The 19,855-nt window shown below is 35.1% G+C and overlaps 1 protein-coding gene across 2 annotated transcripts in view; it reads left to right on the top strand.

The window, feature by feature from the left end:
- LOC110033031 (CCR4-NOT transcription complex subunit 1) overlaps positions 1 to 19,855 on the top strand; it is a 67,670-nt gene that overhangs the window by 27,715 nt on the left and 20,100 nt on the right. For both annotated transcript variants that reach the window (XM_020736875.1, XM_020736873.1), the window contains exons 21-35: positions 4,452 to 4,499; positions 4,580 to 4,708; positions 4,808 to 5,047; positions 5,142 to 5,276; positions 5,351 to 5,436; positions 5,528 to 5,633; positions 5,714 to 5,809; positions 5,904 to 6,053; positions 7,272 to 7,454; positions 7,540 to 7,778; positions 7,895 to 8,015; positions 8,095 to 8,220; positions 9,302 to 9,346; positions 9,456 to 9,533; positions 9,627 to 9,743. In XM_020736875.1, the coding sequence (XP_020592534.1) occupies positions 4,452 to 4,499; positions 4,580 to 4,708; positions 4,808 to 5,047; positions 5,142 to 5,276; positions 5,351 to 5,436; positions 5,528 to 5,633; positions 5,714 to 5,809; positions 5,904 to 6,053; positions 7,272 to 7,454; positions 7,540 to 7,778; positions 7,895 to 8,015; positions 8,095 to 8,220; positions 9,302 to 9,346; positions 9,456 to 9,533; positions 9,627 to 9,743 (1,899 nt within the window). The remainder of the gene's footprint in view (positions 1 to 4,451; positions 4,500 to 4,579; positions 4,709 to 4,807; positions 5,048 to 5,141; positions 5,277 to 5,350; positions 5,437 to 5,527; positions 5,634 to 5,713; positions 5,810 to 5,903; positions 6,054 to 7,271; positions 7,455 to 7,539; positions 7,779 to 7,894; positions 8,016 to 8,094; positions 8,221 to 9,301; positions 9,347 to 9,455; positions 9,534 to 9,626; positions 9,744 to 19,855) is intronic.

Genomic DNA, 19,855 nt, shown 5'->3' with positions numbered 1-19,855 from the left:
TTTACAGCCCTTGTGGTGGTAATGGTGTTGCAAATTAAAATGTTTGTTAATTTCAGCTTTTGGTTGTGGATAACTCATAATTAAATGCTGTTTTGGGGCAAACTTTGCAAAACATGATCTCTTCTGGTAATGGAGCATCATTATTTATTTCACTATTAAGTTAATGGGCAAAATTGTGATACGTCCTATCTAAAAAAAGCTAGGATATAATTATATTTAGGCAGTTTGAAATCCCACCAATTCACACCTCCACGCCCACACATGCATGCACACAAACACAGAAAGAGAGAGTCTCATGACTATTTATGAGGGGCTATTTTAGTTTCAAACTATAAAAAAGGTTTGATTTATTCCTTTGACTCTTTAAATTGGGCCCAAGTTACTCCCACATCTATACTAACATAAATTGAAGTTAGTGGTATTAAAAATGGAGACATCTTAAGAAAATGTATTTCCTTCTTTAGTTTTTTTAGTGAAATCTAATTGCACACTGATCTTCTTTTTTGTGTACATTAGATAACTTTCTCAATAACAATAGTGGATTGAGATCGTGCAGGTTGCAAAGTGAGTGAGTTTTTTTTTTTTTTGTATTAAGTAGTTTTTGTTTGACATATTTGCTAATTTGACTCCATTGTAACAAGAAAGTTTTCATTTGACATATTTGCTAATTTGACTCCATTGTAACAAAAAAGTTAAAGTCATTGTATTTCAGTATAATATAATAAAGTAACCCACATGATTAAATTAGCATTACACATGAGTAAATAAGGTAAGTAGAAAATTAGATTTGTTAAAAGTTAAAAAAGAAATTATATTTTCTTAAATTATTTCATTTTTAACACCATTAACTTCAACTTTGATCAGTTTAGTTGACGAGGCTTTTTTTTATTCTTGCTTAAAGAGTTTGGAGATAACTCCGACGTTTTCCATATTTTGAACTAAAATGACTCCTCATTAACAGGTCTGTAATTGTGTTGATCTTAGTTGAGTATGTCATTGATTGGACATGGCTTAGTAGAATCATGAGTTGTTAATCTTCAATTCGAGCTTGTGCTTGTGCTGAGCTTGCACATATATGTTCATACCTGGTTTGCTTAATTTTTTTTAATGATTATATTTGATTTGCACTTATCTTTTTAAATTAACAAAAAATTACATACACCACACCGCTCTTATGCATTTATATAGCTGACACCTAAAATTTGATATTTATGTTTATAACACTTGATAGTAAAAGCCTATGCATTGTATTGGACTTTTAAAAAGTTAGTGATCATGATATTTCGTTTGTCATGATATTTTATGTGATGTCAAAGATTTGAGTGGTGTATAGAAATGTGTGGGTTTAGGTGTTCTATATGCTAGTATATAAGAATTTTGTGGTATGTATGTAAATGCCCCTTTTTTAATAAGCTAAAAATTTGAATGAGTAATTGATTTTTTATATAAAATAAAAAATTATACTTGTAGTAAATTTTTGATATAGTGAACAATATAAAATTCAAATGAGTGTTTGATTTTTTATATAAAGTTTATAATAAATGATTTCACAAATCTAATTAAACGCGTACAACAACAACAACAACAACAACAAAGCCTGAATTCCACTATGTGGGGTCGACTACATGAATCCTTTTTCTACATTGGGTCTTATTTAGTGTCATATTTTCAGTCATATTTTCATTTCTAAGATCTTTTTTATACAATAAGCCCAAGTCTTCCTAGGTCTACCTCTGCCTTTCTTAACATAAGCCGAAACGAAAACATCTACTCTTTTAATCGGATCATCAGATGGTCGACGTTTAATGTGACCAAACCATCTAAGACGACTCTATCTAATTTTGTCCGTCAGTGGAGCTACACCAACCCCCTATCATGGATATATTCATTTCTCATTTTGTCTCTAAGTGTAAAGCCACTAATCCGCCTAATCCTAATCATTCTCATCCGCCTAATCATTCTCATCTTGGTAACACTTAACTTATTATTATGCTTCTCTTTTAAAGGCCAACATTCAACACCATAGAGCATTGCAGGTCTCACCACCATCTTATAAAGTTTTACTTTTAGTCTAAGCGGTACTTTTTTATCACACAAATGGCCCGAAGCATTCCTTCACTTCAACCAACCAACTTGAATTCTACTACTAACATCCCCATCTATATCACCATCACTTTGAACAACAGACCCGAGATATCTAAATCGTTCACACCTTTTAATAATTTGATCACCCAAAGTTACACTTTTGTTACTAAAGTTATTACGACGAAAATTACATTTCATGTATTTAGTTTTAGTTCTACTCAAATGAAGGCCTTTAGACTTCAATGTAGACCTCCATAATTCAAGTTTTTTTGAGCTTTTTCTCACGTCATATCCACAAGAAGGATATCATCAGCAATAAGCATACACCAAGGTACATCCTCCTACATCCTCCAGTAAGACCATCCATAACTAAAACAAAAATGATATGGGCTTAAAGTCGATCCCTGATGTAATCCAACAAAAATAGGAAAATATTTGGTCAATCCTCTTTGGGTTGAACACAAGTAACAACTCTAGTATACATATCTTTAATGACTTGAATATAAGTCATATCAGCACCTTTCTTCTCAACAACTCTCCAGAGGATATCTCTTGGAATCTTATCATAAACTTTTTCTAAATCAATAAAAATCAAATGTGGATCCTCATTATTGTCTCTGAACTTCTCCATCAAATCTCTCAATAAATGTATAGCTTCCATAGTAGACTTGCTCGACACAAATCTAATTAAACAAGTAAATTTCAAATTAGCATTTAATTAATATATACCATATAAATAAAATAATATATAAGTTGTAAGTATTCTTTCTTGTAATCAAATAGTATAGATAAGTACTAACAAACTAGTTCATTAAAAAAAAGAAAAAAATGTATTAAGTTTATATGCACATTGATAATAAATTATAATATAGTACTATTAAATATATAATTAAATAAAATTTAGTAAGTATATTTATATTTAAATAATATATCATATAAGGATGGAGCAGTTAAGAAGTTATTGAACTTGCGCGTGAACATTAAGAAACGAGTTGGATTATGTTCCAATTTGATTCATGTAACCTTCTAGTTTTAAGAGAATCTTCAAACTCTTGATCAAGTATTAATTGAGCCGATATCGAGCCGTTCATCAAGAGCATTGGTTCATTTACATCTTTACTTATAAATAGTTGGGGGGCCATTTTTTGAATGGGGGGGTGTAGGTGCAAATTGGTAGAAAATGAGTTAGACCAAAGACAACATTGAAGTTGCATACAAAGATTATGAAAAATGTGTTCAACACCTTGAGCATCATTTATCGAGTAAATGGATAATGAGGCGTAACAAGTCAACTTCAAATAGGTATGTTTGTTGGGGTGATGCTGACGGTTTATTTGAAGAAAAATATGTATGCATTTTTATGTCTATGAAGACATATATGCTAAATTAATTAGGAAATTGTTTGCATGTAAAATTAAGGTTTTTTTTAAAAAAAAATTCTTGAAATTTGAAGAGGTAATATTAATTGTGATTTTCTTTGTAGGAGTTATCTTTATGCCTTCTATATGTAGCTATCCTGACCCCTCCTTTTTAATAGGGAAGTCAACCATACATTTACACCTCTATAAAGGCACAAACCTGTTTACTAAGCACTTATATTACATAAAAATGGTAAGATTCCAAGAATCCTAGGAGATTGCTATCTTATTCAAAGTTCTTAAAATGACGCACCTTGAATACAGTTATTCAACTATAAAATTTAAAATTGGCACTTCATGCAGTGCTTCCAATCTATTTGGATATGTTGGTCTGGGTATCCAAGTGAAATCATGTGTAGAATATTGATAATCCATCCTTTAGAAGAATTTATGCTTCATTGATAACTATCTTCAGAGCATTATCAAACAATTTCTATGAAACTTCAGTTTGATATTTATAATTTCAAATAAGTTCTTTAATCTGATTTGTAAAAATGAGAGATTGAGGTGGGGGAGGAATTAGTATTGGGCTATGCATATTGGAAATTACTTTATTTTCTTGTTGTTGATATATTTTATTGAGATTGGCAGAATATTTTTTAGTTTAACGTTATATAAAAAGTAAGATTTGTCAGTTGCACTTTTATCACTTTATTGAGTGATGAGACTATCATGGTTTGAAATTGCATGTTTGTAGTTATTTTATTTCTCTATTTGTACTTGGAAGGGCCGAAGGATTTTAGAAATTTTCATTCTTTTTTGGTTTGGTGACATCTTTGTTAATAAGAAACAAAGGCTGCTCCTTTATTTGGCTAGTGCTAGTTATTCTCTGACGTGTTTTGGGGTTTTTTTGGAAATGATATGATTATGATGCCTTTGTTTTGATATTTACTGACTGAAAATGCATTTTATTCCTTCTTTTTCTCATTTGTCCTACTCATTTTCTAGGCTTATGAAAAGGGGTTAATGATTGCAGTTATTCCATTCACATCAAAGGTATGATGTCCCCAAAGTTTGATTTACACAGAGGTTAATATTTGTATTTTCATAATACACAAGGTAGGAAGTCATTGCAGATTCTTGAACCATGTCAAAACAGTTTGGCATATCAACCTCCAAATCCATGGACAATGGGCATTCTTAGTTTACTTGCTGAGATCTACAATCTGCCAAGCCTCAAGATGAACCTTAAATTTGATATTGAGGTATTAACTAAGATAAATAACTGTCCATGCTTGTAATTTGTGTTTTTGCTTCTGTTTCTAATTTTTTTTTTCCATATCTGATGTGCTTTACTATTGCAGGTATTATTTAAGAATCTGGCTGTCGATATGAAAGATGTTAAACCAACTTCTCTACTGAAAGACAGGGTTCGCGATGCAGAAGCAAATCCTGACTTTTCAAATAAGGATGTTACTGCACCCCAAGCACCAATAATTGCTGATGTTAATTCTGGAATTGTACCTTCTATGAATCAAGCAGAACTGCACCAAGAGGCTAATAACACATCTAACGCAGCTAACCATCAAAATGCATTGAATCAGGTTTTAAATATATTTTTCTTACCAATTTGTGATTTTTTTAAAATTTTTTACCTATTTGCTGAGTTAACCATGGTAATGTATTTGTTGGATGTAGTATACTGCTTCTCTCCACCTTGTGTCAAGCACCATGGTTGATGACGAGAAAGTTGGGGGTTTAATGGTTCCAGAACGACCTGTTCAGGGTTTGCCTCAAGTCACGCCATCACACTCTCCATTTTCTCTTAGCCAGGTTTGAATATACAGTGCATTTTAATCATGCAAAGTCATTGGAAAATATTGATGGAATTCTTTTGTAACATGCAGCTTTTGACAATAATACCCAATTCCGATTCTTACATAAACATCAATCCGAAGCTTAGTTCGATGGGCTCACAGTTGCAATTTCAGAGGTGCCACTCTATTTAATTTTTTTTCTCATACGAATTTTTTTAATATTTGTCATGTTCATGTATTTGATTGTCTTGATTAAATTGTCATCAGAATCATACAAGTTGCAATGGATAGAGCCATCAAAGATATAGTAGCACCTGTTATTCAGCGTAGTGTTACTATAGCAAGCCGTACTACTAAGGAACTTGTTTTGAAGGTCTGAATCCAATATTCCTATAAACATCTTCATGGATTGGGTAAAGTATTCATTTCTTATCCACTCGACATTGATTACAGGACTATGCTATGGAATCTGATGACAATGTTATATCACGTGCTGCACATTTGATGGTTGGAACTTTAGCCGGAAGTTTAGCCCATGTCACTTGCAAGGTCATTAGTTTCATTCAAGTTTATAGTTTATTTGAATCTTCATATGTTTTTAGGTTCCAGGTTTGTGTGAAATAAATTTTACTCCATATTTCAGGAACCTCTTCGCATTGCTTTGTCTAATAATCTTCGCAGTCTACTTTCTGGAAATGTGAGCAGTGAACGTATAGAACAGGTTGTGCAGATTTTGTCAAATGATCATCTTGACCTTGGCTGTGCAATGATTGAGAATGTAGCATATGAAAAGGTGATTGAATGTGCCTTATTTTTTGTCATAATATCCAATTTTATTGGAATTTGTTTGTTGGACAGTACTTTTTGATTGCCGGACTTTTATAGACTCGTTATAAGTTTTATTCAAGCTTACTGATATGAATTTCAGGGTTCACTTTAGTTGGTTTCTTATCACCAGTTTTTTCCTTGTAGTATTTTTATAACTGAACTATATAAGACTCGAACGTCCCCAAGAATAAAGAAGATTACAAAGCTTAGCCAATAGCTGTCTATTGTGTTTTCAGTTAAAACTTAGTCTCCAATGACTTCAAGAAGCACGTACAAGCAGAAGGTTTCAACCAGATATACAGGAAAGCAATAGACAACTAAACTAAAATATCACTCAAATTCACAAGCCTTTGATGCGTGGCCTTTCATACATTATATTTTGATGTGTTAGCCCAAAATATCTGGTTGGTATAATCCCATAGGCAGCACTTGGCCTGGCCTTTTCTCCCTTTCCTAACACCGTGAGCCCACTTATTCCTCTCTAAATTTATTTTCCATGATAGGAAAATTCTGACTGGAATGTGTAGCCTCAATTGTCTCAAGAAATAAAACAGGTAAAAGGAGAGTAATCAATCACCCCAAGAAATCTACAACTTAGGTGGGAAAACAGAGAACCTATTGGAGGTAATTTAGGATCCAGAAGCGTATTCTTGCTGCTCCCTGTGCATTAAACTGTTCCCATACAAGTTTGTATCCTTACAGCTTCCCAATTTGCGGTGCATTTATGCAATATATGGTTTTATTCTTCTGTTTAGCACCTGCAATTCTGGTTAGTACTGAATTTATTCTCCTTCTCAGTTTAGTTTTTGCATATATAGCTGAAGAACTTCATTTACTTAGCATTGGTTGCTTATTGATTCTTGAGCATAAGCTTTGTTCCATTTTCCAGAATCAATCATTTTGGTGGATACACAAGGATTTTAATTTTCTGTCCCACCTAAAGGATTTAGGCTACCTTGTTATCTGTATCTTTGTTTATAACCATATCTACACATAGAAATTTCACGTTAACAGAATCTTGAAATAATAATCTGGATTGAAAATTAATGGGCCTTTCTTGTTGGCGAGTTGAGAGTAATTTTTTGTTGTCATGAAATCATCATTTTATCAAATCTGTGCATTCTTAATGTGCTATTGAGTAGCAGTATATGAATGTTGTTGATGCATCATTGGGCTTTAACAGGCAGCAGAGCTTATAGATGCAACTATAGGTCCATCATTTGCTGCAATTAGGAAACAGAGGGAGTCTGCTGGTTCTGCATATTATGATGCCGGTGCCTATTCTCAAGGTCCGTTTGCTCAGGTACCTGAAGCTCTTCGTCCTAAGCCTGGGCGTCTTTCTGTTGCTCAACAGAGGGTTTATGATGTAACTATTCTTGTCCTTTCTGGTTACATTCATGCTAGCACTTAGTTTAAATCTGACTTCAAATTTCATGTGCACTTTTTTGCAGGACTTCATCAGGAGTATATGGCAAAATCAGTCTAGCCAGAGCACTTCTGTGGCTCCTAGTGGCCCAGCCATCTCGAGCGGTAATTCCTTAAGTACTACACCTCGTGGTTATGGTTCAGCTTTGGGTCAATTAAATCCTAGCATTTATCCAAATCCACAAGTGGCTCCTAGTTTTAGCTCAGTTGCTCAATCTTTGGATACACTTTCTGAAGAGCCTGACCGTGGCTCATTGCATCTTAGGTTATCTTCTTCAACCTATTCATTTTATTTTCCTCATTGTATGTGCGTGCACACAGCTATTATCAACTGATTGATTGTACTAAATATATATTGTCTTCTACTCATCCTGGCACAAGTGATGGTGTTGTCCAGCCAAGTTCTGAAATCAATTCCATTCCTACGTCTTTTCCTTCTGCCACGACCTCTGTTGCAACCTCTGCAGATTTGCTAATAGTGGAACCATCGTCAGTTGCGAAAGTTAGCATCCTAGCACCTTTTTTCCTAAGATGCTTAACCTTAAGATTCATTCTGATCAATATGCATAGTATGTTTGTAGGAATGGGGTGTGGTCTTGCCACCGACACCTGCAGCTCAGGGAACAGAGCGATCTGGAGCTACATTATCCGAGGCATTATTAACAACTGGGGATGCTCTAGAGAAATACCAACTTGTTGCTCAGAAGGTGCAAGATAATTCTTATCATAACCTTATTTTATAAATCTTGGCAAATGTAACCTTCAGCTGTGGATATTATTTACATGAACTATATGAATTTAATCAACTAATGTTTTAGCATCCTTTATTTCCTCTATTATACACCCTAATTTAAATGCCATGAAGAAGTTTCCATTATGCACCCTAATTTAAATGCCATGAAGAAGTTTCTAATTGATTAATTTCCAACTTACCGAATTGCCGTTGTTATTAAACATCTGACTAATTGTACTTTTTTGGCATCCTTATTTGTTTAAAATCGTTCAATCCTAATGTTTTTTTGTTCACTGTTGAAACTATTTTTTCTAGTGTTTTTGTGTGAGGTAGAATAAGTAAACAATTATCATAAACATCTTTGCATGCGATAATAACTAAAATTTATATTATGCAACTACAACAGTTAGTTGCATTGCTTTGGAAAAAAATATTCTAGATGGGTGACCGCTTCCTGAAAGTACGTGCTTGTTCAATTTGTCTGATTTTATGGTTTCATGAAAGAATACATGTCAAAGAACAGAAAAATTACAAGGCGGAGCGGTGGGGACCTCTGTGAGATTCATGCTTGATGGAAGGACTTTTTTTCTACCTTTTTTAATTCTTAGAACTATTTAAATGTTGAAATACTTTCTCTTGCCAATGAAAATAATTGTCATTCTGGTAAGAACATTGATAATTTGGCTCTTAATGGTGTGGCAATTGTTGCCATTTTCTAAGTTTCTTCCTAAATTAATTAGACCTGGGGACGGGGCAGGGGTAGTCTATGTGAGATTCATGCTTGATGGAAGGATGGATTTGCTTTTTTTTTTCCTTTTTTTATTCATTTTTAAAACTATCTAAATGTTGAAATACTTCCTCTTGCCAATGAAAATAGTTGTCAGTCTGGTATTTACAGAATAAGTGGCTCTTAATGGTGTGGCAATTGTGGCATTTTCTAAGTTGTTTCCTAAATTGCTTGGACCTGATTTCATTCTGTTATCTTTATCTATTATTTAATTTCAATGGTCATAAACTTTTTAGCTTTCTTATTTTGGAAAGTCTTCATTGTTTAGTTGGACGCCTTAATTGCGAAGGATTCCCGAGACGCTGATATTCAGGTTTATATTTTCCACATTTCTGAGTCAAATTTTCATTTCGTATGATTGCTTTGTGTGTGCTTTTTTGATAGTTTCACTTGGTTCAATTCATTTGCTTAAACTTATTTAGGGAGTTATTGCTGAGGTTCCTGATATATTACTTAGATGTGTTAGCAAGGATGAGGCCGCCTTGGCTGTTGCACAAAAGGTTTGTAATATTTTTTTATCATCTTAAATGGAATACAAAGACATATCATGTGTTTATTTTATGCCTCTTTCTGTTGCTGATAATGTTGGTCAGGTATTTAAAAGTTTGTACGAGAGCTCATCAAATGCTGTTTATGTTGGTGCATACCTTGCAATTCTTCTGGCTATACGAGATGTTTGCAAGCTTGTTGTTAAAGAGCTTACTAGCTGGGTATTACTCTAGATCTTAATACCTGCTTTGGTTATGTCTCCTTATTAATGTTAGAATTGGTTTGTTATTACATGATTGTTGAAGTTAAGGCATGCCAGTATGCTATTGTTCTAATTAGCTTGCCATAATTTCATTTGTAGCTGCATGTTCCACACACACACACACACACACACAAGCCCAATATTCTGTTGTGATTTGACGTAGAAATTCACTCAGATTTTCGTTGAAATTGGGACAAACATAAACTCTTATTTCAATAGTCCAAGCAGCTCACACAAATACAAAAGATAAGCGTCTACTATTCGAGAGGTAAGCGATTTCTCTCAACTCCTAAAGTTCGAGAGGTAGGAAATCTCTCCTGAACTCTAAATCTAAGACTCACAACTCAATCTCATGCATAAACCTAACCTTAGACATAACAAGTATATTTATATCTTATACATAATTTAACCGTAGACATAACAAGCATATTTATACCCAATAATATTAATAATAAAAGATTAAATTGCTCTTAAGCATAGACAAATTTGGCCTTAGGCTAGACTCCCTTGTAACAATACTGCCCCCTCCCCTGAACACCTTGCCCTCAAGGTGAGGAAAAAATGAGAGTATTCCTCCTCCCCCACAACAGTTTTTATTTCTTCATTCTCTGCTTCCTCGTCTCGCACTATGAGAACTTCTAATCTTTGATGCTTGCAATGGTATCCTGGAGTGAACTTCTCATCACACCCAAAACATAACCCATTGATGCCTTCTCCCGGATCTCTGCCTCTGTAAGGTGCTTGGGTATTGCTTCCAGTTATGGTTCATTTTTCGTGTCTCGTGCAGTCTTCCTCTGGACTTCAAAAGTTTGAAATTTTGGCATTGGCTTGGTTGCAACTTTTCCGTACGACGCTCCATCTTTGTTTCTCATGTTGGCTTTCTTCTTCTGGTTCTTGTCTTCCACCATTTGGGCTAACTCCATTATCTCCCTCAATCCCCGTGGGCTTTACGCCCTTCATGAACTTCTCTAGCCCTACTTCAAAATCCCCCACAGTCGTCTCGACAATAGTGGAAATCTCTCTTTATATTCCATGGTCGTCCCCTCCCGAGTCAAGACATGGAATAGCTCCTTCCTGGATGGCTCAGAAATATTTTGACAAACAATCGTTAAATTCATCTCACGAACGAATCAGGTATCTAGCATCCCTCCACTGAAACCATGCTGTAGCTTTCCCCTCCAAACACAATTTTGCTGCCATGAGTTTCTCCTCCCCATCTAACCCATTCACAACAACGTATCGCTCTGCTCGGTACACACACCCATGTACGTATTCCCTCTCGAAGATTGACATCTTCAGTTTTCTGACCCTAGCATCTTCACCGCAACTTTCCATCCCTCCGGAATTTCGCCCAATGTATCTAAGGTGAAACTTCTTCTTGCAACCATAGGCATATCTCACCCCGATTCCTTTCTTCCTTCATCATACTGTTTTGTGCCCCTTCCACCACCCCTTTTCCAATTTTCGGCTCATCTCCCTCTGTCTGAAGTCTCCTTCATTAGCTTGTCACTCTTGTAGGTAGATGATGTCTTCTTTATTGTCTTTTCGCTCAGTCTTCTTCCCTTTTGACCTGGCCAAGGATTCTTTGATCAAACTTTGGTTAGAGTTTTCAACTAGAGCGGTTGGCACGACCTTGGATTGGATTACCATGAGCTTTTTCATCATCTCCCATATTTCTCCTATGCCTTCAAATCCATTATTTATTCGCCTTTCAATAGAAGAAATCTGTCCTCCAGGGTAGCGAACCTTTTTTCCATCCCGATCAGATAGCTCTACCTTTCCTTCTAGTTCATCAACTTTCTTTGCTACTATCCCACCAAGATTTATGTTCTGATATCAATTTGTTACGATTTGATGTAGAAATTCATACAGATTTTCATAGAAATTAGGGCAAACATAAATTTTTATTGCAATAAGCCAAACAACTCACACAAATACAAAAGATAAGAGTGTACAATTCGAGAGATAAGAAATTTCTCTCAAATCCTAGATCTAAGACTCACAACTCAATGTCATGCATAAACCTAACCCTTGACATAACAAACATATTTATACCCAATAATAATAATAATAATATTATTATTAATAATAAACTAAGGGTTTGCTTGGGGCAGCTTATACGTTTCAGGATAAGCAGCTTATCCTGAAACGCGGCCCGCGGTTCGATCTGTGACCTGCGTTCAGTGTAAAAAACCCAAACGCGACAGACAGCGTTTTCAAAAACGCTCAAACCAAACTGTTAGGCGGCATTTCAAAAACGCCGCCGCATTTATAAGCTGCCCTAAATGGGCCCTAAATTGCCTTTAGGCATACAAAAGACAAATTTGCTCTTAGGCTAGGCGCCCTCATAACATATTCTTATAGAATCTCACATTTTCTTACTCTAGTTTAATACTCTTATAGAATCTCACATTCTTTTACTCTTCATGATTTATGTACTCAAGTTAATGTGTTCATCTTTATGTGAAATGTTTGTGTTTTCACGGTGCGATGCAATTTTCATATTGGCGATATAAGTTGTAAGAATTACTTTTTTTTTTCTTTCATTGTATGTATAACTATATGTGAGCACGCGCGGGGGTGTGTGTGTGAAGTTACACAATTGGGTATTGAATTATTTTCTATCCGTGTCTCGGTGTGAGCCTCAAATTTAGAACGTTAAGTTAATTAAAAATATGAAGTACGGAGACTATATTGGAGTAAGGTATCAAATAAAATTTATTATCATAATTCTCTCTCATTTCCAAAGCAACATTTACAAGTAGTCCAAGTCACGCTAAACCATTTAAAAGTTTCCACTACCCTCATAACTCAGTGGTTCGTCATTAGAATAAACATTATGATGAATTATTTTTTTCCTCTCATCCTTAGTATGTTGACATCTTAATATTCTTATCATTATGAAGAATAAACACGAAAAATTTAATAAAAATTTAGAAAAATGAATTTGGTTTTTTGCTACCAATTCAATTGCATAATGTTTTAGTATAACCTTTTCTATTATTTTCTTATTAGCACGTGTTGTGCCTGTTGGTCTTGCACATTTCATCAAAGAAGTGAACATTGAGATTTTCTCTTGCAATTTTGTGTTCTAACTTAACAAATTATTTATGATCTGATAACACATATACAAATTCATTGATTTTTATGAAGTTTATTTCAAATGCTTTATCTTTTAATCTTTTACTGGACATGATACGAAATAATTAGTTCATAATTAAGTTTATAAAACAATTTCTCCTTTTGGCATAATTTTTATGTGTTGTTTAATTTTGCTCACACCTTGTTGATAGGCATGTAAGACCCAATGATTTGATAGCAATTTATTGTAGTTATGGAGTGCATTGAATTCACCATCAATAAAATAGAAAAAAAAACAAAAATTAACATAAAATTCAAGTTTGGTTTGGTAGAACTTAACCAATAAATTTTTTTTTTTTTTTGTTTGTGATGCATTTGGCTAATGTGTCCTTGGCTTTTCAATTAAAAAAATTCCTTTTTATTTTCGAATGCTATAAGTTAATTATTGGCCTTTTGTCCTTTCCGTGAAATTAACTATCTATCCATCCATATAATTGTACTGATCAAAATTATTTTTTGGATTGGTTGATTTATTTCGTTGCTTATTGATGTTGAGGATTATGACAATATATTGTGGTATGCAAATATCAATGAAAATGAAGTGTCCACTTCTTATCTATTATTTCCTTTTTCTTTTATTTAGCTAGACTCTTCTTCTTCGGAGTTGTGTATCAGTTGCTTTGGTTTTTTAAATGCATTGTAAACGAAACCATATTAGATTTTTTCTTAGTATCATCATTTTTTAAAATATCAACTATGGGTTTAGTTGTTGTTGTAGTATAAGTCACACTTAGGGTCTGTTTGGGGCAGCTATAATTTATTAATAAGTTGCAGCGTAACAATTGTAGAAGGAAGCTGTTGCACATAAATTGTTGCAGATAAGTTGTCAAGTCTATTTGTTTTTTTTGCAGTTTAGAAATAACTGTGCTGCAATGTTGTTTGCAACATTACTGTTCATAGTAGTACATTTCATACTTGAAGCAAATATTCAGTGCAGACCATAAAAAAATAAATATATACACCTTACTAAACAGTGAGTAACATGACTACCAAAATTAAGAAAATAACTATTAAAATAATAATTAATAATATGATAATATCATTTTTAAAATATTGACGGTGTTTGTCATGAGATAAACAGTTCTACAGGGAAACTCCCCACGCCTGATCACTTTCGGCGATGGAATCTTCTAGCCCATCTGCCCACCTCAAATTGCCAACATTTTTTCGTTACTCCTTTGATAACTATAAAACTGTCTCTCGTAGTTATGTGACTATCTCGAAATGAGCAGAATGGTAGTCCGCAGTAGTAGTGCAATTCTCTGGAGGTTACCGAAAATTCTCGAGCTCATTTTTCTTGAAGGCTTAAATACACACAAGGTTACCGAAAATTCTCGAGCTCATTTTTCTTGAAGGCTTAAATACACACACGCTAAGATATAACACTAAAAAAAAATAATAACAGAAGTAATTAATTAAAGTTTTATGCAGCCGTGAGATCTCAGAGAACTCAGAATATAAACCAACGAATTCGTCACTGCAAGAAGACAACAAACCTTATTAAAAAAAATTTTTGGTTGCTTGTAACCTATTTAATATCGTGCTTGTGTGTGTCAGATATACATATCACCAAGAAAAAACCATTCTGAAGAACTTAAAAAACCATAGCACTGAAAAAGGAGAGAAAATTGTTGAATTTATTATGATTTCACATGTGACACCAACCAATACTGACATACAGGTCATCTAGAAGAATTCATAAGGTCAAACGTCTCATCATAGACTTTTAAAACTAAAAAAAACATGCGTTATTTAAGATACATATATTTCTCACGATTGCCTCATCGACCATCCAAGTGAAAGAAAAATACATGTAAAAGGAAAAGAAATACATATTACTTGCATAAAAAACTAATACAATATCAAATGCATAAGAAACATAAATATACATGACATGTATAAAATATAAATACAATAAACAATGAATGTTTTCAACAACCATTACGAAAATTAGAACGCTCCCTTCAATCACCCGCAAACTATAAGATCCGTAATTCGTCCCCTCAACGTTGTCATCTCTCTTGCATCTTTCTGATTTTGTGTGCAGGTCGGGCACATTATTTTTGGTCTATAACAATGACCATTCTATAAGATATTCATACGCCTTAGCAGGGACATGCGAATGATTCTCATCCGCCCTATAGAATTCAATGTTGTTGCGGGGATGATTTCACCGATATTCATACGTCATATCATTTCTATTTCCTTTTGACATGCATTTCCAACCACCACCATCTATATTTCAATTCGCATATGCAAACACCACCACTAAACAAGTCATTGCGCATAACCAAAACCATCAACAAGATACAACACAAAGAAGCAAAAATATCTTCCAAGCATATCACACCGAAAACCACCAAGCCGAAAAACCAACATCCATTGAAGTCGAAAAGCAGAGGGCCGAAACCATCAAATTGCAAAATTAAAAAAAAAACAACCACAATTGAACAATTGCACCCAATTGCTAAATCAAGAACCAACTAGTAGATAACACAGAGAATATCAGAATAGTGGGGAGAGCAAGAAGAGGAATCACAACACAGAACACACTATGCGCAGAACCACCAAATTGAGCCGAACAAAAGAGAGGGGAGGGAGAGGGAGAATAGAAAGATCATCAGAATAACAACCGAAATCGAAGAAGAGGAATCACCGCACAGAGCGCAAACTGCCCAAAACCTCCAAACCGAGCCGAAGAAAAGAGAGGAGAGGGAGAGAAGAGTGTAAGCTCACCGCAACAGCCACTCGAAACCACCGAAAGGCACCTGGAAACAAGGGCTAGCTACCAGAGCCACAAAATAAAGGGGCTCGAGAGAGTAAATTTTTAGGGCAAGAGGCGTGTCAAGGGAAGGAAGGAGGGCAGCGAAGGAAAAGTAATTGCGAGGACGGGGGTCGCGGGGTTGAATCACAGTTCGTGTTTTGCATAAAATTAATCAAACCGTGGCCGCGCTACTGTAACCAAACACTATAAATGGCGGTACAAAACCGCACCGAAGGGAAACCGCCTCCCCAAACTAGCAGTTAATTAAACCCATCACTCAACAAAATTTCCCCGACTTTCATCCTTTAGGTTCTTAGGTTAAATGTAGCCTGCAAAAGTTGCCTTGCTTCCAAGATGCTTTGCAATGTCAAGTTTGCTGTAGCAAATCTGGTTATTATATTCGTCAGAGATATTTCTTAGAAAAATGTCTTCATTCAAGCTAAAAGCCAACTATAATTATAAATGAACTTACTAATTTTCTCGTTTTTGATTTATGCATTCCTGTGTTGAGGAAACTCTGAATATTTTTTAGTAATTAAGTCTATGTAATATGCAGTTCATTAAGACTAACACATTTTTTTTTACTTCTGAATTTCTTTTCTGCTGTCATATAAATACTAGAATTGTCGGTAAAACATAGACCACTACATGTGCTTCAATTTTCTTTATAACTTCATCAATGAGTTCAAAAATGTACTTTGCATTCTTCACCTCATCATATGCTTTAATAGCCTTAAAAACAATGTGAGGATTATTAATTAAAATTTTGGTCAAACTCAAATTTTTAATACTAGATAAATTGTCAGATGTGATACTTATGCAAATTCTATTATAATAGATAAGGTTTTATTAATTAAAATGAAAATTTCACATAAAAGAGTTCTAAAGAGCAAATGTTCATAAAAGAGAAACTCTAAAGTAAAAAACGTTCAGGTTTAAGAAAAAACATTGCTCTTTGCCTACTAGAAGAGGAAATGTGGTGGAGAAAGACATGTTGTGAGGAAGGCTTGGTAAAGGGGAGATCAATGGCGGATCACATAAGTGTAGTAGTGAGGATGCAATCTTTTGTGGTTGAGAAGAGGGTTAAGTTGGCATGTGTATGAGATTGGGGCAGTCAATGTCGAGGAAAGAAATGAAATGAATGCTTTAGTTGGAGTTTTTATGGCGTGGAATGGTAAAATAAGATTTTAAGATATTTGTTTTTGTTATTATCATTTTTTTTTAATTCACCTGTCCTAAAATATGTGGCCTAAACCTTTTTTTTGTTGATAGATGTGCACCATGAAGCTAATTTCAAGCGTGTGGTATATGCCTCATCAAGGAATTCATGCAGAATTCACATCAGGGTGAATTTTATGAGAAGGCGGTAGCAGTTGTTAGGGTTCACCGTGAGGCGAAACCCTAGCAGAGCGAAACAATTATATATATATATATATATATTAGGGGAAAGAGCAACGGTGACTCCCTACGCACTAATTAAAAGAAAAGGTAAATGGAGGGGGGGGAAAATGGAGGGGGGGAGGATCCCCTTCTAAGAAACCAAAAATACATCTAAACACACCCCTAGGGGTTCCTTTCCCCACAATACAACTCTAACAAAAAGAAATTTTCAAAATTACAGGTATACCCAAAACCAAATAGCAAAAACCCAAAAAGAAGTAAACCTGTGATCTAGTATATCTAGATAAGTGACTACAAAAGAGATGCACAGAAAAAAATCTTCCGGTTAGCAATGATTATCCAAAAGCAATCCCACGAGCAGACCAAATAACCGGCATGCCGCAATCCAAAGAGATCGAAAATAACTCTCCCCAAAAGTCCAAAGCTTGAGACGATCAACGATCGGATCCTCAACCTGCATCACGATCAGACCCTCAACCTGCATCCTAAAAGGACTCTCCTGAGGAGAACTTCTCGACAATGGCATTCATCTTACTCCGTGACATGTTCATTAATCCAGAATGGAAGCCAACAAGGAATCACATTTCCAAAATTTTAGAGACTGCAAGTTTTTAAGAATACATGTAAGTGCTCTTGCAACAATAATTCTTTTCACAAATACTATGCATTTAGTGTTCTCTTTTAACAGTGAAAGCAATGTGTCAATAGGCTCACTAAGGATCTGTTGGGGGCAGCTGCAGCTGTCTGAGGTAGATGTGAAACAAAATCGCAGAAAAGAGTAGCTAGTGACGAGCTAGTTTAGTCCTGCCTCTGCCTCTAGTTCTAAGGCGAGATCCAGATAACAAATTGTTGTGTCGAGCCATTTCCCGAAGTAACCAAAGTATCATCCATTAGGTTCCCAAGCTGAAGTTTGCCTCCAATCTTCTTCTTCGTCCTTGAATAGACCTCTCATTCCTCCTCAGAAGACTGACTCATCCGATCATCGTGTTGGTAAACAGAACGCCGGATAAATAACAACTGATGAGCACTAGAAGAATTGTTAACTGTTGCAATGGCTGTATGTTCAAGTATGTGTGAAACATGAAATATCTCCTCTTCACCTAATGCTTCCTGCAGCTGATGAGGGTTTGAAAGTGTAGGTTGCTCAGTAGGGTCATCCAGCTTCTTATCAATCATAGAAATAGTATTTTCAGAGGGAGGATCCTAGGGGCGATTAAATTAGACACCATAACATGTTCTGTAGCAAAATCATCAGCCAAAACCGTACCTTCATCCCTTGCCGGGATAACAGAATCTTATACAGAAACACCATCCTGATTACTAGCAGCCATCGAATTAAGAGGAGGGGAGGAATTATGAATAATAGGAAGCGTCAGACCATTAAAAACCTGCGTATTAGGTCTCACTAGATGCAATACCATTAGAAACAATCAACCCCTGATTAGTATCAATATTCGAATCAGTTATGGGAGGTGTAGAGACAGAAACAGAAGCCCCCTTCAGAGGAGGATCGGAGGGAACAGTCAGGAACATTAATCCTGCCCTCTGTCACATGCGTAAGGGAAGAAGAAGGGGGGCAGCGACTGGTACAGATCTAGCAGCTCGCCATCAGGCCCCTGCTGCTGAATCCTCGCCTCCCTTTTCCTTAAATCAGGATTAAACTTGAAACAGTGCTCTTGATCATGTCCAAACATCTAACAATGTTTACAATAAGAAGGGTGTTGCTATAAACTTACCTTTTGCCAGTAACCTATATGCTCCGAACTGATCGTATAATCTTCCTCGTTTGCTAACTGAATCAAAATGTGCCTTCCATCCAGCAGACCAATTTTCCACTCTCCCGTGAGCTTCATCAGCTCAAAGTGTTGTCTAAGAAAATCTAGCTTAGGAATACCATAAATGAACTTTCTGACCAGATGTAAACGACAAGAAGAGGCAAGTTCAACATTCTCAGCATCCGTGAGGAAGAGAGCAAGCTTTCCTCTTTTTCGGCTGCGGCGGCGAACAAAAGAGGAGACAGAATCGAGCTCGAGATTTTCGTAGAAAACAGAGGGGAAGTTAGGAACACCATCAGCGGTGACACTGGCATAAAAGCGAGGACTCCGACTCGCCTCACCATGGCCGCCAGCCGTGACGGCGACGAAAAAACGCACCATGACGAAGGATCACCCAAATCGCCATAGAAACGCAAACCCTAGCAGCAGAGACAGAGACATCCTGTAACATCCAATGTATATGTGTGTGTGTGTGTGTGTGTGTGTGTTTCGTGTGTGTGTTTCGTATAATCTTCTCTTTCAAATAAAATTTAAAGACCTAATAAATATTAAAATTATTTAAATATAATTTAAATGATATAATAATGATGCAATATGTGTAGTATAAGAGAAATATGTTATGAAATATATATCAGATGCAAAATTATGTTTTATATTATGCTATGAAATATATATAAGAGGAGTTAAAATAATACTTTATATCCAATTGCACGTATACATCAGAAATTATAATAAAAATAATTTAATACTAATAAAATGCTTATAAGTTTAGACATTCTTAATTGAACATGGATTATACTATATTAGTTTATGAATTTTTAACCAAAGGCTGTCTTTCTAAAGGCATAAAATAAATAAATGCGATATAAGTACAAATAATGCAAATTCGGATCAAGTTTACTTAAAGTCATCCCTAAATGCTGCATCTCAAAAAGCTCCCTCCTAAAAAGCTGCCTCTTTAAAATTTCTCCGAAAAAGCATCTAATCATT

The sequence above is a fragment of the Phalaenopsis equestris genome, unplaced genomic scaffold (genome assembly GCF_001263595.1).
Source record: "Phalaenopsis equestris unplaced genomic scaffold, ASM126359v1 Scaffold001081, whole genome shotgun sequence".
NCBI lineage: Eukaryota > Viridiplantae > Streptophyta > Magnoliopsida > Asparagales > Orchidaceae > Phalaenopsis > Phalaenopsis equestris.
The sequence above is the reverse complement of the archived record's forward strand: the minus strand, read 5'-3'. Positions and strand labels throughout refer to the sequence as shown.